General features: G+C 39.1%; 1 protein-coding gene across 1 annotated transcript in view; it reads right to left on the minus strand.

The window, feature by feature from the left end:
• Positions 1–21,267, minus strand: part of LOC149287864 (band 4.1-like protein 3) — a 57,219-nt gene that overhangs the window by 16,867 nt on the left and 19,085 nt on the right. Inside the window, exons 4-11 of the mRNA XM_089492453.1 lie at positions 19,905–19,947; positions 14,506–14,581; positions 11,307–11,525; positions 7,842–7,929; positions 5,360–5,512; positions 4,973–5,070; positions 3,795–3,970; positions 1,835–2,055 (exon numbers count right to left, since the gene is read on the minus strand). Of these exons, the coding sequence (XP_089348579.1) occupies positions 1,835–2,055; positions 3,795–3,970; positions 4,973–5,070; positions 5,360–5,512; positions 7,842–7,929; positions 11,307–11,525; positions 14,506–14,581; positions 19,905–19,947 (1,074 nt within the window). The remainder of the gene's footprint in view (positions 1–1,834; positions 2,056–3,794; positions 3,971–4,972; positions 5,071–5,359; positions 5,513–7,841; positions 7,930–11,306; positions 11,526–14,505; positions 14,582–19,904; positions 19,948–21,267) is intronic.

The raw sequence follows: 21,267 nt of genomic DNA on the forward strand, positions 1-21,267 counted from the left end.
TTTTATTAAATATGAAAAATAGTTAACATATGAATTAATATTTACCAATAACTTTGTATTAAAACCTAGTTTGAGAAACACAGTGTTTGGGTTCTTGTAGCTTTTATTATTATGTCAGTAAAATAAGAAGGTGAATAGAGAGAGAGGCCATTGCAATAAAGAGATGAAAGTGCAAATTGTACATTTTTTATTACATTATTTTAAATAAAAAACAAATTCATTTTTTTTATCCGATTAATCGAAAAAATTATCGGCCAACTAATCGATTATTAAAATAATCGTTAGTTGCAGCCCTAGAACCTATTGGACAATGTTGATCTCGGGCAGACAGCGCATCACATTTTATTGTCATGCTACAGAGAGAGTACTAGATCAGTGGAACAGTCATGCAGCAGAAGTGGTAGAGGCTAATACAGTAAGGTAATTTAAGCATGCATGTGACATGCATAAAGCTATCCTCAATCTAAGAAAAGACCAAGTTTGAATCTTTACATGATGAAAAACGGGCAGACTAGATGGGCCGAATGGTTCTTACTTGCAGTTAAATTCTAGGTTTCTATGTTTATTTTGTTACTTTAGTTTCAGCACTCATGTTGAAATGAAGCCATGAGCTTTCTACTCTTAGCAGATATGCGGTAGGGAATAATTTGAATTACTTTTGCAGTAATAGTTTCTAATAAATAATTTCCACAACGGAAAATTTATTTGATTTACCTATATATATAAATCGGTTTAAATGTGGCTGTAAAATGTAATTGTTCTCAAATAATATTTTAGGAGCTCCAATGAATACACTCGGTCTTCTCTTTTAGTTTACGTCCCTGTGTCCATTTGCTTTACATGTAATACATCATGTGATCGCGGTATCTTTCAATATACCTGGAATGTATACCCAGAATAGTTTAACGAGTCATTTCTCATTTTTTTTACATGGCACTGCCTGAAGTCACCCTGTGTTGCACCCAAGTTCAGCTTGACTGACAACTCACAGACTTTGAGCTCTGCTCGGTCCAGAAACACAAGAACCCAACATGGCTTCTGGTGAACGGTCAAGTAAAAATTTGAAGTTCATGCCGCAGAGTTCCTTGAGGGCTCAATTTTCAGTCAATACTCTCATATAACTGCGGGTCTAACTGTGTTCACTCTTTTGGATATTTCTAATTTTGTTATAGAAATAAAATAATGGGGTTTGCTCCCAAAAGTGGGAATTGGCAGGAGAGTTTGTAAGACAGCTGCTCTTTTAACTCACCAACTTCACTATACATTATGAAGGCCCAAAACCATCTGCTGCATGAAGAGCTTGGCTGGCGCTGTATCATAATGAAATAAGTGAAATTTCACCACAGAAGTCGTCTTAATTAATAAACTATGCATTGTGCAGGGTCTGCTCAGCCTTTCTTGGACCAGATACTTGTCAGGGTTGGCCCTTTATAATGCATAATAAATGAATTGAGTTCAAACACTCCTGCCAAATACCTCTATAGTGAATAGATGCCAATATGATGCTTGAGAGAAATATGAAAGTCAACTGAGTAGAGGGTATACCGAGGAAGCAGCTTAACATGGCACATTCACGAGAGAAAGATAAACTTGAATATGGGCATATACCCTACACAAAAAGACATGTTCCAAGAATTCAGCAATCCAAATCACGTATATATTTCAGTAAACCAGTGATACAAATAACATTGTTATAGGTCTGTGTCTAAAAGCACAAAAACCAAAATGTAATCAGCTTACTCATTTTATAAATATTTAGCCAACTGCTATTATTAAACCAACATGTGGGGTTTTGTGTTTTGTAAATCTTTTTTTTGGAACAAATAGTACGTACCTTTGTATCATGACGAATTGTAGTAATGGTTGTGGTAATTTCTACTTTCTTTTTCTTTTGTTCTTCCTCATCTCTCTCTTCCTCCACTTTTTTCTCGGGAGTTACCGTAGTAATCAAGTTGGTCTGAGAGATGCCCTTGCCTGTGATGTATGGGCCGGTGCCCACCTCTGTGGCAGACATAGAATCCTTCAGGTACATGTCATGGTTTTCATTCACTGATGCTAAAAGCAAATATGATATTTGGAATAAAAAAAAATAATACATGGAATGGTCTTTAAAAAAAAAATCTAAATCAAAAGACTGGAAATAAATGCACGCTTGACAATATCGATGATAGATAATAAATTAAGTTACAAATATATTACATAATTAAAGAGGATGCTTATGAAAAAGAAACATTGCATTGAGTATAAGGTGCAAACAACTTAATATACAGATTGGCGATAAAAACAGGAATTTATTGTATTTAATTAAAAAAGATTAAAATTGTTTTGCAGAAAACATTTTGCAAGTGTGCACACAGAAACACAATATAAGTGCTCCAGGGAAAATCTTCTTAAATGTAAATTTTAGTAAACGCTATCAGAATTTTTATTCGCGTCGAGTTTTAGAAATTGTAAGTTTTATATGTCACCCCTAAAACATTCTACTCAAGTGGAAAACCTAATTTGCAGCAAAAATGTTAACAAGATTACACACAATTATCACAGACTTGTGTTATGTGGGTGTCAAGAGGTACAGCGAGTTCTTTTTTTTCAACTTCAGGATACGGTTATTCTAGGTGATGGTACATTTTGGTGTTAATTAGTGCGAAAATTGCTATTGCAATACTAATAATAAGGATTGATGAAGAAGATTATTTATTTGGGCAGAAAATGGAGAGAGTTGCCAGGCAACCGCTTCCTGTGCACAGACAGTGAGAGATATCCAAATATTCCCACAATCAGGTTCACATAAGGAGAAGGACCTGTAATGGTCCTCATCTTACTTTACATAAATGCACAATACTTATAACCCAGACCAGAAATACTCAAAAGTGGTTAAAAAAATTCAAAAATATTAATACTGTGATGCATAAAAATACTTCAAAACAAGGAGTAATAATGGTGTTAACATTAAGAAATGTATATTAACCGTTTATAATTCAAATTAAACTATTCCAAAAAAAAAAATAACAAAAAGCAATATAAAAAAGTACCTCATGAAGGAATAATCTTTGATATTTAGGATATGAATAGTTGATACATATTATAAATGTTATTTGTAAAAGGAGGTGTATTTTTATGTATTTTGGTACATCAATGTACTCATATTTCTTGGGTTCTGTTGTGGTGAGTTTTGGCGGGAAAGCATCATTAAGTAAAGTTAATTTTTATGCTATCAGCCGCAGTGATAAACGGCATTTTAATAAGACACCCCAATGCTGTGTTTTTTGAAGAACTGTAAACATGAACACAAAGTATATTCTTAATGCCACAATATCCTGTTTTCTGCTGTAAATGTCAGTGAATCCGACCTATTCACTGGCCGTCAATAGAGGCATGAAAAAACATGGACTAAATGAAGGAAGATATGGGTGTGATGTGAAGGTAGACAAAGCGGTATGAAAGAGAAGAAGGGGCTGTCTAGAATAGGATGCTGGGATGAACAACAGTCACAATCAAGATGACATTTGCACAGACAGACAGGGATTTAACAGATCACTAGTTAAATCTCTGAGCCCTTGGTCATCTCATTTCTCTACTTCATCTTTCAACCCCTATTTACACCAAATATTTCCACAAACACCACAAAGAGTGTTGGGATGGCGACTACGATGATGTGAAAGTTGTTTAACTAGACTAAGCAAAGCATTTTCCTTTTATGGATTTTTCTAGGCCACTTTTAGGGGTTTTGTTCAGAAAGTGTGAGTTTTAGGTCAGACGTGGATTGTATTTTCAATGTTGCTAAACATTCTTACCTCCATCTAAACTTCGTGACATTGTATACCGTTTGCTAGAAGAACGTTCAAAATAGGGTGCAGGGCGATCAATGAGTGCACTCGCTCTCCTTGTCTGAGCCTGAGTCCTGCCACTATAACGAAACTTGGAACCCAGTGTGAGGAATTTTTTGGGAGGTGCCTCTGGCATCAGCAATCTATAAAATATTGACAAATGGTTTACAAGTATACTTTAACTATATATATATATTTTGATATTGATTCATATTTTTGCAGTGGAGAAAAAAAACACCTTATGTTAGCGACCCTTTTACCATGAAAACCTTACATTAAAGCCATGGTATGACCTAGAAGATCTGGCCGTCCCTTAACCTTGTGCCTGGGATGGAAGGAAGGGGCTGCATATTACCATGTGGGGAGTGCAGCCCCATGAAGAGGAACATTGGGGATCTGGCTTCCATTGTGGACGTACCACTTTGGATGACCTGACACCTATCTTCACATGACAAATGGAAGCACAAGACACCACAGATTTCTGTGGGAAAAATAAGTAAGGTGTGTTTTACACACATAGAAATAAAGGTCAATGGCTCTACAGTGTGGCTACACTTTCAGGCCATTCACACGCACATAAACTAATTATTGGAATGATGATCTAGCATGTTCCGTTTTACTCATTAACAAATATTTTCAGTATAACAGACAGAGCAGCTTCAGCTGTCCACGGTAATAAAAGCAGCCACTAAACTGCAAATAGAAATAGTCTTCAGAGAAGGAAAATAATTTTATTTGCAATCGCAAAATATACAATCCTAATTTGTGCCAGATACATTTGCCTAACCCTTCATATAGAACACACTGCTTTGTAATACTGTGAATTTATGGGGATACTGGAGGAGGTAGGTTTCACTGGTCATCCCAGTTATCACTTTCTCTAAAGACACAGGATGGTTACGTGTGGGGCTTTAATACTGCTCCTCAGTATGAATGCGTGTGAGGTTTCAGTGTAAGTAACTGTAGGGATGGAATAGACTAGGAGCCGCATCATGTTATTTTAGAAACCTATTTGAATTACAAAAAAAAGAAAAAGAAGATTGGACTTTAAAGCAATCTTCCTTTGTGAAGCGCACTGGATCCATCTATAGGCAAATGTACATAATGACATCTTATTATACCAGAAACACTATAATTTTACATACCTAAAGAAAGTGTGATGCTCAACACATACTTTCCATAAACGCTTTGCTGCTCGATGGTTTGGTAGTTTAAAACCGATAGTGCTCTCAAACTGTTCAAACTAAACACAAATAAATAACAGTGTAAGCTTTAGACATTTACAGAGCCATCACGGATTGCAAACACGAACATTTGACCGATCAATTTATTCTTCAACTCAAGAAAGTTAAAAATATCTAACAAGAAAAAGTGCAACATTATACCTATTACCGTGAAATGATGTATGGGCATTAGTACTTTATGGAGGCTAAAGGATGCTTCAAATGCCATGAGTAACTGTCATATCAAGCTAAACACATTTTAACTAAAAGCATCAGGAACAATTGTGAAATATGCATTTGTGTACTAACCTCGCCAGGGCGTATTTTGATGTAAAAATTATTCCTTTTATATGAAATCTTCAGAACTTTTGGCCAGGCAAATCTGTTTATTCGTAGCCGGTCACGGTATATTAAAAGGCCACTGGCACAAACACCCAACATTATCTCGACTCCCTCAGAATCCTAAGAAGCGAGATTCATTTTTACCATTTTTGGTTCTTTGTAAATAATATAATTCATACACATTTTTCCACATTAAATCCATTCTCGAACTATTCACATAATGTGAGTACATATGAGTTGTAAATGGGGATTTAAATTACCTTTGTTTAAAAAAATTTAAAAGTACATTAAAATATATAATCCGTCTAATTGAAGCCAATAATAGCATTTTTTCACTCAGTAAGGTGAAGAATCCTGCCAATTTATTTGTATTGATTTCCATTGTACTCAGTGGCAAAGGATTAAGGTAACCATGCCTCCGATTCTGCAACAGCATATCTGCGAGGTAGATGCATAGAAAACACATTGGGGATTATGTAAAAAAATTATGTGAAGTGGTGTCTAAAAAGTGTTTTTATTACCATAGCAACATGTGGATTGTCCAATCAGCAAGGAATATTCTGTAAGGTACTATGGAAATAAAACCACTTGAACTTTGCACCAGAAACACTTCTGATACCAGACACCTTAATGTCTCCCTTTTGGAACAAACTGGGAAAACATGGCGGAAGAAAATACCTTAATAGCCTTTTTATTTATTTTCTCTGTTTTACTGACAGTGAGCTGACAAAAGCACTTAGAAAATGTTTCTTTCTTTTTTAGCAAAGTATAATTTGCGACGGGACTGCATAAACACCACTTTCATTGCAGGCGCATAGAATCTGTAATCTTTTTCTCATTTCACAAACATCCGTCAACAGTGGCGTAAAGTCACAAGTTACAGTAAAAGCTTTTCTCTATCAATGACAACAGCCTTTTCATGCAGTTTAATTCAGAGGTCGACGTGGAATGATTAAGATAACCTAATAAAACAAGAACCACTTAATTAATCAGTAGGGATTCAACCTTTTGGTTTTGTTCGCATTATGAAAGCATTAGGCATCGCTTCAGTAAAATTTAGACAACAATTTAAAATAAAAATAACAGTACGGTAACCTCCACTTATCTTCTTTATTGCACGGCTGTGCATTGCAAGCACATTTCTGCTTTAAATAATCAATACAGCTGTACATGTTCTCACTACAACGCACAGCCTTTTCAAACCTTTTGGAAATGAATGGTAGCATTAACGACAATACAAGTAAGTTTTTTTAGTATGAAGATATTGGTAAGGAAAATGATAACAATATTGGTGTTTTCACTTTTTTAGCGCTATAGAAATGACTTACATTTTAAACATTTTATAGACCTGTAACATATTTGTAGATAATTATTATGGTGTCTACATGATAATCACAGAGTTTTGATGTCCCCCTTCCTCTGACTGGCACTTTCAGGGTATTCACAAGTCAACACCACCTCTACAGGTTGTCCAAACTGATTTTAAAGAGACTGTCGGAAACAATGATGTTGCTTAGTTCCCCTCTTGCCTATAGACTTGGGTTTTCAATACCTTTTCACAAAGAAGTTGCAAGGGCCCAACTTCGTACGTGATCATGACAACTGGCCCAACTGGATTTTTTAAGAATTAGAATTTTGGGCTTATTCTTGGTCTAACATGGCTCTTTGATTACTTCATCCTTAGCAATTCTGTATATAAGCCATAACAACAGTACTGGTAGGTGTATTAGTGGATTGGATCGCAATATTACACTTAACCGAGATTTAACAGATCTGGGAGACACATTTTAAGGGAGGTATCATCCAGAGTAAACAGAATCTGTTGCTTTCATGTGAGAGAAGATGATGTAGTAGCCAGTCAATTGCTAAACGTATATATCCAAAGTTTCGTATTTCTCAGAGGTGAACTCCAAGAAGTGTTTGGATGAATGTCACCTTGTAATGTATTAAAGGCTAAATTTTCTTGAGAAGACGCTATAGTATGCTTAGAGAATTCTGTTTACCTATCTGAGGTGCGAACAGCTGTTCAGCCTTGAAGAGTGGCTGGTTATGGAAAATGGATATGAAGAACAGGACTAATTTAACGAGCTAATTCACTTCCAATACACACAACAAATACATGTTCTCTATAGAGAGTTTGAAAATGCTGCATTACATTAAAGCATTACCTTTTAGCCTTTTTGGTACATTGCACACCCCTTGGGTTCCTTAATCTAAGTACCATGTTCACTCTGGAATCTGCGAGAGTCTTGACCTAAAGTCAAGTCAACAAAGCTTGTTCTCAGAGTTCTGTATTGTATTGTACAATAATGATCTACTTCCTTCTGAACAGCAGCTACCATTAGAAGCTTTCATGTCTTTTTATACAATCACTCTCTAGGACTAAGAGGACTGGGTTTTTGCCACCTGCCAGGTTTTGCTTCAAATATATACCAACATGATTCAATACCTTAGCATGATGCAAGTCTACCCCGTACATGGAAAGTTTTTTGGCATTCTCCAAGAAGTGCATTTCTGCTTCAGCAGGTGTCATTCCCCTGTAGATAAATAGAAATAACCCAGGTCAATACAGGACTTTGAAAGGCTTACTCACCTCCTTTGTTTCCCGGTGGGGAAAAACCATTTTGTAAGGGGGAAAAAAACAAAACTTTTGTACTTCATGATAAGACACATTTGCCGATCACACTAAAGCATTCTGAAAATCATTTGCCTCACAAAAAGCGGAGGAGAAATGCTTTATGGAAGACATACAATAAATGGCACTTGCAGAAAGTAAACAAAAGCTGAAACAGAACATGTATGGTGATCACGTTTGACAGAATGTTCTACAAAATGCATATGAGATGGGGGGGGGGGGGTCAGGGAATTAGTATGCTGGCAAAAGTGACCAGGGTCCGGAAAACTGCCAAAGAAAAATGCACTGAAAATTACACAAAATCAAGGAAAGCCCAAAATAACTTAGGGCTTCTCTTTTATGTGATATCTTATATATATCTAATAATAACACATCCTTACTCCATCACCCTTCATGTTCAGTTACTCACCTGGAAGATACACTATAGGGCCAAAAGTATTGGGACACTGACCATTACACCAACAGGGACTTTTATGACATTGCTTTAAAAAAACATAGACATTAATATGTAGTTGGTTCCCCCTTTGCAGCTATAACAGCTTCCACTCTTCTGGGAAGATTTTGGAGGGTTTCTGTGGGACTTTTTGCCCATTCATCCAGTAGAGTATTTGTGAGATCAGGTACTGATGTTTGATAAGAAGGCCCGGCTCATAATCTCTTTTCCAGTTCATCCCAAAGGTGTTCACCGAGGTTGAGGTCAGGGCTCAGTGCTGATCAGTCAAGTTGTTCCACACTAAACTCATCCAACCATGTTTTTATGGACCTTGCTTTGTGCACTGGTGCACAGTCAAGCTGGAACAGAAAAGGGCCTTCCCCAAACTGTTCACACAACTTGGTATATCCCATCCCAGAAGAGTGGAAGCTGTTATAGCTGCAAAAGAGGGGACCAGCTTTCATTAAAAGTCCTAGTGGGTGTAATGGCCAGCGGTCCCAATACTTTTGTCCATGTAGTGTACATTTGCATGTAGGTCTTTCTGTCTCTATCTGGGGATCCCTTATTCTCACATTTGATACAACCCTAAGACAAGGAGAGGGTGAGTGTATAGTAAAAAAAACAAACAATAGGAAAGGAAACCAAAATTATCATTTTTCACCCATATTAAGCGCTTTGTGTGAGACAACTTGCAGTTTCATCTCATCTTTATCTGTAAGCTTTATATTTTATTAATTAAGGATTTTAAGGATTTCACTATGAGTTTGCTTATTTACTACAGCTGCTGATTGAAGTTTCTAGATTTAAACCGTGGGTTGCCTATCCATACGCAATCCACATCAATTTGAGAGACTGATAAAGTCATACAGAAAACAATTACTTCAAGTTAAAGGTGCTTCTACAAGCTATTGAGTCATAAGGTGTACTTAGTTTTTCACACATGGCTTCTCTATTCTGGCTTTATTTTTGTAGAATAAATCATGACACGGTGTAATATGTTATGTGTTGTTGTTCATCAGAGGATTGTTATGATGTCCTGATATGTAAAACCACATAATTCAAAGAGGGTGTACTTTCTTTTTCACACAATTGTACATTCTTTACAGTGAGGGCAGTGAAGCTTGGGAATGTATCACCCAGGGAACATGTGAGGGCAGATATTTGCCAATGCTTCAGCCAGCCTTTATAAGTGTGGGTAATAATAAGGCAGAGAACATGAAAGGCAGTAAATTAGATATGCCAATCCCGTCTTCCATAAGGTAAGCTTTTACACTAGATATCTCTGATTACACTGGTTGACAAACAAAAAGTGCAAGCTATAGGTAGTTTTAACTAATTAGCATAGTTATGCTAAACATTAAATTGGTCCAAAAGAAGATGGAGCCTTTAGTTGAAAATTATAGCTTATATTTGGCCAACACAGAAGAAGATGTCACAAATGGTCTCAATCTTTCTGGACCCTTAAAGGTCTCTACTTCAAATAAAAAAGCTTTTGGCTCAAATCTATATTGGCCCAATAAAAGGTATCAAGGGCAGGTGAAGGATACATTAAGAGAGAAAGAGCCAGCACAGAGACGCAAAAGCAGGGGAATGGTGGTTTTTACGCTGCTATTTTGCCTGCTCTGTTTGTCTTCCATCCACCTACTGATTGATAATTATTGCCTTCCTTTACTCATATGATGGTGTCTCTCAAAAGCTGCTGTGATTAGCTACCTCCTCCTGATCTGTGTCTAGTCTTGGGCTTTTATAACCAAGCTCTTGCCGAGCCGAGAGATTTCACACCTACAGTCTGTTTTATCAGTGGTAGCTCCTTCTACTTGTTAGATTGATAGCCAGCCAGGCAATCAGCAGTGGTTTTTAGAAAAGGATTGTGTCTGTGTACTAAAATATATACTAGCCCATCACTATAACGATGCGCCAAAAAAGAATCATTTTAGCAATTAAGAATTGTAGCTGTTAAATTTAACTAGTATTCTGTAATTCATGCTGTAACTAGTGTACACACCTCAGGTTCTTAAAATGTAAAATTTATACAAAAGCATACCCTCCTTCCTGGATAGATGATTTTCAAAGGTAGTATACTCATGACGTGGAGGAAATTACTACACAGGCATCATTCTCACCTTCCAAGAAGAGCGATGTCTGTGTATCATAAATACACTGAGAAAAGTCAGTGTGTAAAAAACTCAGATACTTAGTATAACTCAGGTTATGTAGATGTGTAGAACTGGAGGAAGGCTAAGTAACAACTTGGGGAAGATAATTTATGTGTTATCAAGTGCTTTTACCAGTGACAAGTGTGTAGGTGAGTAGATACTCCTTGCTTGGGGCAATTACCCATCTTAAAGTCCATGCCCTGTCTTTTGTTGCCCTCCATCTTTTCCACAAGGATCTCATACAGGATCTCGGATGAGTTCTGAGTGCCAAAGATGGAGCCGCTGCACTAGGTGGCAATTCAGCACCAATACCTAACTGAAGTCTCCCTTGAACGTGCCTTGGACTGCCTGCTTCCAACTGCTTGGTCCAAGTGCCACCATTTTCAGGGTCCCGCAGTAGATGTGGTACAGTCTGTCCAGGGAAGCAGGCTGTCCCACATACCTGCTTTTAACCCAATGGCAGGTTTTGGTTCCCTTCTTCCATTAACTGGCTGTACTGCATTTTCCTCCCCACTCTTCTCCCCTGTCTATCCTCTCCCCTTTCTCCCCTGGTCCTACCTGCAACAAGTGCAAGTAGGAATCATGGCAAATGATTGGAACAAGCTTTATCCCAAACATTCTTATCATGGTTGCAATACAATATTAATTTACCAGTATTTTTTTTTTTTTTTTTACACACATTGATCTCACCTGTAACTTTTGTGCAACTCAACTACTTTGTCCTCCAGTTCCTTTGTCTGGTTTTGTGCAAAGTGAAACTCACTGACGTAGTCACTGCCGTACTCCTCGGGATCGTAGTCACCCAGTTCTGATTGCACAGTGTATGACCCAAGGAGGGCAAGAGTTACAAATGAACAAGGGAGTCGTCCATATACAATATCGTCTCGTAATTGCAGGCAGAGGTAATACCTGCACGTAGGAAAATGTGTTAGTGTCAAGGGTACAAAAACCCAAAATATTGATTCCCAGTGAAAAAATTGTAGAAATCTACACAGTGAGAAATTTTGAGGTCTATGATCTGATGATTTCTTTTTTGTTTTTCAGGGAAAGTCAGCACGTTCAAATCAAACCTACAGCTTTGCTCTTTATCCAAAATCCTGCACATACTTCAGGAACCAACCGGCAGTCTCCCTTGGCTACAGAAACTCCATAATTACACGTAGTGATTGCAGAGAGAGGACTCCATAGTTCTGCTACATATGTGTCATTGAGCTGGCACTTTAGCCCTGGCTAGTTAAGTACCATATACATCGCTGGCACGCTAAGCGTTCAAAGGAATGGCCATGAAGAAAACATCACAAGTGAATACAGTACCAAACACATCTAACTTTTATTTCACCCCTTTGTGGGGATGTGTGGTTATTTTGCCATTTTTAGCATTACTTTGTTTAACCATGATTTAGTATGCCCAAACAATTAACAACTCTTAATACTTTTTTCATATAGTCAGTCATTTATTATAATTATATATATATATATATATATATATATATAAAAAAATTGTTTTTAAAGTGGGAGAAACTTTCCTTTCCGTCTCTTCTCACTGTTTAGCCCTGATGTTCCAATGAGCCCCTTAATTAACCCATGCTGTACCAGATGTCAACAGTTACAAAGTCATGTCCTACATACGGACCTTTACATTACATTAAATTTATTTATATAGCGCCAGCAGATTCTGTAGCGCTTATCAGAGGTGGTAGGATACATACACACATTATATATATACACCGTATTGGCTCGAATATAGGCTGCACTTTTTCCCCCCACTTTAAGTCTTTAAAGTGGGGGTGCGGCCTATATTCGAGGTCTAGCGCCCGACAGGGTTAGGATACAGATCCCCCGCAGCGGTGCAGGGGACCTGCATCCTACTCTCTGATACGCTCAGACAGCCTCCCCTGCCGGCACTTCCCACGGGGGAAGTACCGGCACGGGAGGTTGTCTAAGCGCATCGCGCAGACGTTCACCGGCAGCGGCGATGCGAGCGTAAACAGCCTCCGATGCCGGCACGTCTACATGATGTGCTTTAACCATCTCCCTTGCCAGGAATTCCCACGGGGGAAGTACCGGCACGGGAGGTTGTCTAAGCGCATCGCGCAGACGTTCACCGGCAGCGGCGATGCGAGCGTAAACAGCCTCCACTGTCGGCACGTCTACACGATGTGCTTTAACCATCTCCCTTGCCGGGAATTCCCACGAGGGGAGTCCCGGCAAGGGAGATGGTTAAAGCACATCGTGCAGACGTGCCGGCAGCGGAGGTTGTTAACGCTTGCATCGCCGCAGCCGGTGAACGTCTGCGCGATGTACGCTAACAATCTTCCTTGCCGGCACTTCCCACGGCGGAAGTTGAGTACGCGTACTGCGTAGCTGTCCCCCGCCGGCCCTGCAAGACCCCGGGGAGTCTAGGAGGGGGGGACCTCCTGGGGCAGAGCGGCAGCATATCTCAGGGAGGGGTAGAGTAGCGGCACATCTCGGGGGCAGAGTGCATATCTCAGGGGGGGATAGCGTGGCAACATATCTCGGGGGGGCATAGTGGCAGCATGTCTGGGAAGGGCAGAGAAGCAGCATATCTCACGGGGGCAGACTGGCAGCAGATGTAAGTGTTTTTTTTTTTACTAAGACATTTTTTTCTTTAAAAAAGCACCTAACTTTTAGGGTGCGGCCTATATCCGAGCCAATACGGTATATATATATATATATATATACACACACATATACATATATAGTACAAGCAAGAGAGGGAGATTCATCAGGCAAAAATATGTTTTTCATACTTTAATTTCAAGGTATAATATTTAATTTTAAGTATTGTTTTGAAAGGCATGAAGGTAAGCACATAAGGTTTTATAAAGCAAACAGACATTTCCTATATGAAAAAGCATTTAGCATAAAGAATATTAATGACCAAGTACAATGATTATCGTCACAGCAGTTATATGATACCAGGACAGGATGACAGATAAGAATCTCTGGGGGTTCAAAAGTCTTCTCAATTTCCTACAACTATTTATTAGTTTATGGTCAAGTGTCAGCAGGATTCCTATATTCGAATACCATTATCATGGCATAATTCTCTCTAAAAACACTGAGATTAGCCGCAACAAAGACAGATAAACCCAAGGCTATGTAGAATATCTTTGCAATTTCAATAAACACTGTAACAAATAGGGGGATGTTTTCAGGGCCGGCCCGACAATGGAGCCAAGTGGGGCAACCGCTCCAGGCGGCACTTTTGAAGGGGCGGCACTTTGCCGCCCCAAGGCCTTTTTTTTTTTTAAGAAGTGAAAGAGAGAGAAAGGGGCGCCGTGTGGTTTTCGCTTACCAAGCTGTCAGTACCCCCTCAGCGCCCCTCTCTCCTCTGCGGCGAGTCTCCCTGTTCGGTCTCGGTGCCGGCTTGTAATGCTGAGTGCAGGAAGATTTCAGCATTACAAGCCGGCACTGAGACCGAACAGGGAGACTCGCCGCAGGACTGCTGAAAGGTAAGTACAAGGGGGGGTAGACGGAGGGAGAGGAAGGGTAGATAATGGGGGGCGGGCGGCAGGGACGGAGGGAGAGGAAGGGTAGATAAGGGGGGGGGGCGGCATTTTAATATTCGCCCCAGGCGGCATTTTGCCTTGGGCCGGCCCTGGATGTTTTACTTGCTTCATATCTGTGTGGATATGCAGAATAATTCATAATGGTTGTCCAAATGTATTAAAGCAACAGTAACATTTAAATGAACACACCCTGTACATTTGCTATTGCTGTAAATGTCCAATTTAGCCTGAGCCCAATATAACGGTAAGTGACATACCAAAACAAAATTATTTGCTATATATTTTTTAGAAGGACCCAATAAAACATTGAACAGCAGCGACCGCAATGCTAACAACTGAGTCTTCTATATAAATACCTGGTTATGTCTTCTGAGAGCTGAGAAGGATCAGGTGGGTAGAATTTAACGTTAAATGAAAACTGCCAAGCGCCATCTGAGGAAAGACACATATAAAATACATGATAAATTAGTTGCAAACTCAGAATGTTAAGGGCAGATAAGCAAAAACCAAACAAATCTCAAGTGAATTATTTGTAAATGGTTCTGTTTACTTGAAATAAGAACACTGAACACTTTACGACCACGGCTGGCACAGAATCATATACGTGACAAGTGGCTCTCCCACTTCGGTATCAGAAAAGTATTTGTGCCGCTACAGAGCTGTCTGCAGTGAACGAGACTTTCAGCAAGGGATATAACTAATTTAAGCCACAGTGGGTTGTAAACCTACTTTCATCAGGACTGCGGCAGCAATACGCTGTAAGATACAAGGTCATTACGTTCCATGGAAAAAGAGCCGTAAAACTCACATCTGATGAAAAATAAAAGTGATGGGCGAGAAATCTGCTGGGAGAGATGCAGAGTACTTGAGACATGCGGGGAGACTTCAACTAAAAATAAAGGGATAATATGGCATTGCTCGGCAATGTAATTACAGTCACATTGGAGCAAAGAGCTAGAAAAAGAACAATAACAGTATCTAGCTTCTCGTTGACTTTTAATCCAGACGTTGCTATTTTCTGCCTGTAGGAAAGGAGGCGCATACTTCACAGTGAATGCTTCCCATTTATCTCAAAACAACTTCATAAAACCATGTCTTGTAAAACAGAAGAGGAAAACTGTTTATGAATGCAAAAAGGTTGTAAGAAAAAGGACCTTCACTGAAGTGGCATATCTGTCAATCCTAAAAATTGAGGTTGATGAACCAAAGGAATATTGGGCTTTAACATCTTTTTGGATGATTATAAGGCACTGGGTACCGAGCAGGATTTGATAATATTACTAAATCCGGCTCGCTGATCCATTATCAATGTTATAAACCCATTTCACCGAGGAGTCGGAGGTAATGGAAGAAATGCTTTCCTCTGGTGAATGATCTAATTCAATATTCTTATGTCCAGAGGAATAATTTAATTGAATTTATTTTTATCCAGACATTACGGGCATGCAGAATGTCAGGCGCCATATGGTTTCAAAAGCCGCCCGAGCGCAAAAAAGTGTATTCCATAGTGACAGATACAGCTGGATATGCTGTAAGTGCTTGTAGCTTAATTGGCAAGGGGCACAACACCCAACGAATGCTAACTGCAAAATCAACGGTCATTCGTGATTGAATCAGGTGGAAGGTGACTTGTAATTAGCAATTAGATCCTTTCAAGGGTCCGCACACAGAGGTTTGGAACTCTTGTAAATGGAAAGGAAAGCTCCCATGAACCCTTAGGGATGGCTCAGCTCAGATGGTCCAGTACATGAACGGCCCCTGCTGGCAAAATGAAGATCAGGGTAACCATCACCTTTCATCTGGCAGATGAAACAAATACGGATAACAAGGTTTGTATTGTTTAGAGGTTAATGAAATGCCTAATAGTTCCAAAAAAATAAAAGAACTCTGCAAAGTTGATGCCTTTCTAGTGCTTCAATCCAAACACATATTCTGTGTCTAAATGGGGAAAAAAATCTGTGGCCTATTTACACCATCTGTTCTTCAGCGTGTTTTATAAGAACTAGCGGGGCAAAGACGCGGCATGCTACAGAAATCGTACGTGCTAAGAAAGGTATTTAAATTGATTGAAAGCGTGAAACAAAGTTAGGATATTTTTTAATTCTGCTAGAACTACGATAATGGATGCCCCAATTTACCCATTCGAAAACAAAGTGCATTGTATGTAGGGCTGCAACAACTAATCGATAAAATCGATAATAATCGATAATGAAAATCGTTGCCAACGAATTTCATTATCGATTAGTTGAATCGATTTTTATCGATTATAAAATGAGGGTTTTTTCAGAGCAAACGCTCTGAAAAATACCCCTCATTATATAAACCGTTTCAGTGACTCACAGCAGCAGCTCCTACTTACCAGCCCCTCCCTGTAATCACTGTGACAACTGGCCCCGCCCCTTCCTTCTCCCAGAAGGCCAGAACCACATGGCTGCGACACTCATCTAACTAAGTATAAAATTAATATTTGGGCTGCTGAAAGTTAGGGGAGGTGGGGTTTAATTTAGGGGCAGTTATGGTTAATGGGGTGTTTAGGGTTAATTTAGGGGAAGTTATGGTTAATGGGGTGTTTAGGGGCAGCTATGGTTAATGGGGTGTTTAGGGTTAATTTAGGGGCAGCTATGTTTAATGGGGTGTTTAGGGTTAATTTAGGGGCAGTTATGGTTAATGGGGTGTTTAGGGTTAATATAGGAGCAGCTGTGGTTAATGGGGTGTTTGGGGTTAATTTGAGGCAGTTGTGGTTAATGGGGTGTTTAGGGTTAATTTAGGGGCTGTTGTGGTTGATGGGGGTCTTTAGGGTTAATTTAGGTGATGCTGTGGTTAATGGGGTGTTTAGTGTTAATTTAATGATGAGGACTGAGGGTTAATTTAATAAAGTTAACTTAAGGCGCAGTTAGAGGTAAAGGGGGGCAGAATAAGGGGAATCTAAATCCTGGGGGCAGTGAAGATTAACCCAGTAGCTATTTATAAAAGTATGGTGTCAGTGTGATGCGAACAGGTCTGTGACTCTGAGGGGACTATGAGATATCTGGGGGGTATAAGGCATATCTGGGGAGGATGGAGTGACATATCTGGGGGTATAAGGCATATACGATATATAAGGCATATGTGGGGAGGGCAGCGTGGCATGTCTGGGGAGGATGGAGTGGTGTATCAGGGGGTATAAGGCGTATCAGGCACAGTGGCATATGTGGGGGTAGAGTGGAGTGGAATATGTGAGAGGCAGCGTGGAGTGGAATATGTGAGAGGCAGCGTGGAGTGGAATATGTGGGAGGCAGCGTGGAGTGGTATATGTGGGAGGCAGCATGGAGTGGACTATGTGGGAGGCAGCGTGGCATATGTGGGAGGCAGTGTGGCATGTCTGGGAGGCAGTGTGGCATGTCTGGGAGGCAGCGTGGCAAGCCTGGGCTCAAATGTGCATGTGGGAGGCAGCGTGGTATATGTGGGAGGCAGCGTGGAGTGGTATATGTGGGAGGCAGCGTGGAGTGGTATATGTGGGAGGCAGCGTGGATTGGTATATGTGGGGGGCAGCGTGGAGTGGCATGTCTGGGAGGCAGCGTGGCAAGCCTGTGCTCAAATGTGCATAAATTGGGGGGCTGGTTGGGAAATAAAGACAAGAAATGCATTTTATCAGTTTTTTTTTTTATTCTGCGTTTGTATTTAACATCATTTGTTTATTAAATTATTTTAAATAAATGAAAAATGTACATTCATTTTTTTATCCGATTAATCGAAAAAATAATCGGCCAACTAATCGATTATGAAAATAATCGTTAGTTGCAGCCCTAATTGTATGTATTCCTGTTTTCCTGAGCTATAACAATAAATTGCTCAAAAAAGGTATACTGAAAAAAATATATTGTTTACAACAACATAAGGCACAGACATCATCGTTGCTTCAAAATTGAGCAGTCGACCATGGATCCTTTATCAACAATATAGAATATACTGTTCTTCTCGGCGGTGTGTGTGATTCTTTCATAGGAGTTTTTCCTATGTCGATTTTGCATTGCTTCTTAGAATGATACTTTCTAAATATCTGTATCTGCATCTTGTATACACATAGGCACGGAGATCGATGAGTGGCAAAAGCTAATGAGTTTAATTTAATCTACATTTAGCCATGGGTAGTGTCACCGAATGGCTCTCCAGTGACTGCCTTAAAAGCAGCAAACTATTTTTATTGTCGCTAATGAAGGTTTTACTGGGCCTGCATGGAGGTCTAGGTCATAATACAGATAACCAGGAAGATAAAAGCATTACCGGTCTGAAAAAACCCTTGCAAAATGTTTCCTAAATTCAAGCTGTATAGTCAATGTGCATATAAATTTTTTATTGTATTTGTAGTATACTATAAAAAAAAACATTAAAAACCTTATAATCCACTTTATGATTATTGTTATCTTTTATTTATTAAGCGCCAACAAATTACGCAGCGCTGTACATTTGAAGTAGGGCAATTAATACACATAAGAAATATACATTAATACTTAGACACATCAGGATGTTGAGAACCCTGTCCGTGAGCTTGCCATCTAGCCTTATGATACTTTTATACAGAAATGGTATTGAATTAAAAATACTCCTTGTACCTGCGATAATTTACTTTGCATAATAGTAAAAATATAAAGTTACATCTGTTCATGTTCTTTTCATTCACTCCAGTAGGAAATTAATGTAACTGTTTTGAGGACAGCTACAATTCTTCCACCCCCACGCTATGCTCCTGTCATTGCATTCCATAAAGCAGAAGGCATCCAGAGAGGTCATCGCTTCCAACAGCCATCAGGCATTCTTGCTAATGTCATTAAACCAGATCGGGAGGGGTTCCTGGTATCCCTTTCCAACGCTATTGCATCTAATGTTAAACTGTTTGTCACTAAAACACATTAACTATTAATTACAGTTTGATCAAATAAATCAATACTGTTTTTTTTAATGAAAAGTATCCTTTACCTGGTACATGCTTTTATGTAATTACAGAACTGTCTAAGTAATGTCTACAATTGATACCAAATGACCAGAAGGCAAAAAGCAGCCAAGGCTCTGGATATACTCTCCTCTTGGTCACTTTCCTCTTTCTTTGGACAGTTTGGCATTGCCAAATCCCCACGTTTTCCCCTCCCTCTTACATTCAGGGCATCTAAAGAATCTTGAGGCTGGCCTTGCCTCCGCATAGGGCTAGTTCTGCCTCCAAGTGAAGCCATTCTCCCAGAGCAGGGAGTGCTCAGAGTGGCCCAATCTGGTAAGTTCCCAGGTATGCCCATGGCATTCTCAACCCACTGGCAGAGGGAAGGAAGCTCTATACAAGCATTGCTTCTGACTCAAACTACTAGTTCCTGGCAAGATGTGCCAAGTTAGATATTGGGTGGGAACGCAAACCAACAGTTTTGTGACATTATCATGAATGGTGCCATCATGCAATACTACCCCTCCTAGTAAGCACTGCATACACAGGTTTGCAAATGCTCATCTATGTAATGATTTATGCTTCGACATCTCTGACAAAATCTGTTATTTGCACCTTTTTTTACATTTTTATTACAGATACATTTTTTGTTACCTTCCAGTTATGTCTTGCCAAAGCGTGGCCTATATCTGGCAGCCTTGTTAAAGCTAAAAGCTGAATGCTCCACTGAGAATGACCTTCTGGAGTCGATAATTTATACCACCATTTCAGTCAATTTTGCTCATAAATGTCACAAAAATCACATGACATTCTGCAAAATTAGGACATAAACGTTTGAAAACTTACTTCGAATTTGCTTCTTGATTTCTTTAGCCGGGTCCAGCCAATTCTGCCGAAGGAGGGGAAAAAAAACCCATAAAAATGTCGCACAACAGTAGGTTTGAAATTGCTAAAGCTCTACAATTAACACAAATATGTAGACTGAATTTTACCACATTGTGTAACATATATCATTATGCATTTATAAAGAAATCTAGATATGGTCTCAAAATTGTCAAGCTACACAATAGTAGTCATTTCTTTCAATATAACGTTTTGCACACAAGATGAATGAAGGATGTAACATAAGGATGATTTACTTTACTAAGAGAGTGGTAGAGAAATGGAACAACTCTGAGGTTAATACAGTAAGGGAATTTAAACATGTGTGGAATAGGCATAACGCTATCCTGAATCTAAGGCAAGAGTAAGGACTATTTAAGGTTTCAGTTTTTACAGCAGAAGAAACCGGCAGACTGGATGGGCTGAATAATTCTTATCCGCTGTCAAATTCTGTTCCTATGTAATGCTTTTTTAACGCACGACTGACAAGCCTGGGCAAACACCAACGCTCAAACAGTGGGCAACAGTTCTTATCATAGTGTGCTTGTCTCTGAGATGCCAAACATGATTTAAACTGTAATAAACTGTTCCTTTAAGGTACCTTTTACTCCTAGGATTGTCATCTTGCCCATGCTTTAACTACATACCACTATTAACTTCTTGTATACCGAAATAACAGTCAATAACAACCTCTATACATCATTTTATGTATGCATTTCAATCTTTGAATTATGCTTTTCCTATCAGCATGGAACAGCATTTTACACAACACGATATCCCCTCGATCACTAAGCAATTTACTTAATTTTCTAAGCATTTTAACAACAGATGACAGATAACAAGCACAGGAACGATCTTGTCGAAAGAAGAGACATTTATCGAAAAAAAAGAAGAAAATCAAAGTTCGTTAAGTGTTTTGTCCATCTAAAATAACTTTGTCATAATAATAATGAAGAAAAAAAATAAATTATTGGATCATGCATATGTAAATGCAATTACTAACAATGTGTACACATTACGATGAATGAATGCCTAATGCCAACTTGAAAGCTGGAGTGGATTCAAGCAACAAAGGCCAGTGTATAATTATATGCCAATTATGTATGCACCTGCTTGCTAAAACAGCTTGCCCCTGGCTTCTTTCACTCCTGAAGCTCCACCGAAGAAAAAAAGGTGAATGCCAAGCCTACAAATCGCATGAATATCCTCATCAAACTGACAAAGAGAATGGTAATGACTTCAAAAAGGTACCGGATTTATAGTCTGGTCATTACCAAGTTATTGAAATTGCGTTAAGCCTTATGCATTTATGGATTCAAGGAGTCAG

The sequence above is a fragment of the Sceloporus occidentalis genome, unplaced genomic scaffold (assembly GCF_023333645.1).
Source record: "Sceloporus occidentalis isolate IW3139 unplaced genomic scaffold, rSceOcc1.0.p SCAF_56, whole genome shotgun sequence".
Classification (NCBI taxonomy): domain Eukaryota; kingdom Metazoa; phylum Chordata; class Lepidosauria; order Squamata; family Phrynosomatidae; genus Sceloporus; species Sceloporus occidentalis.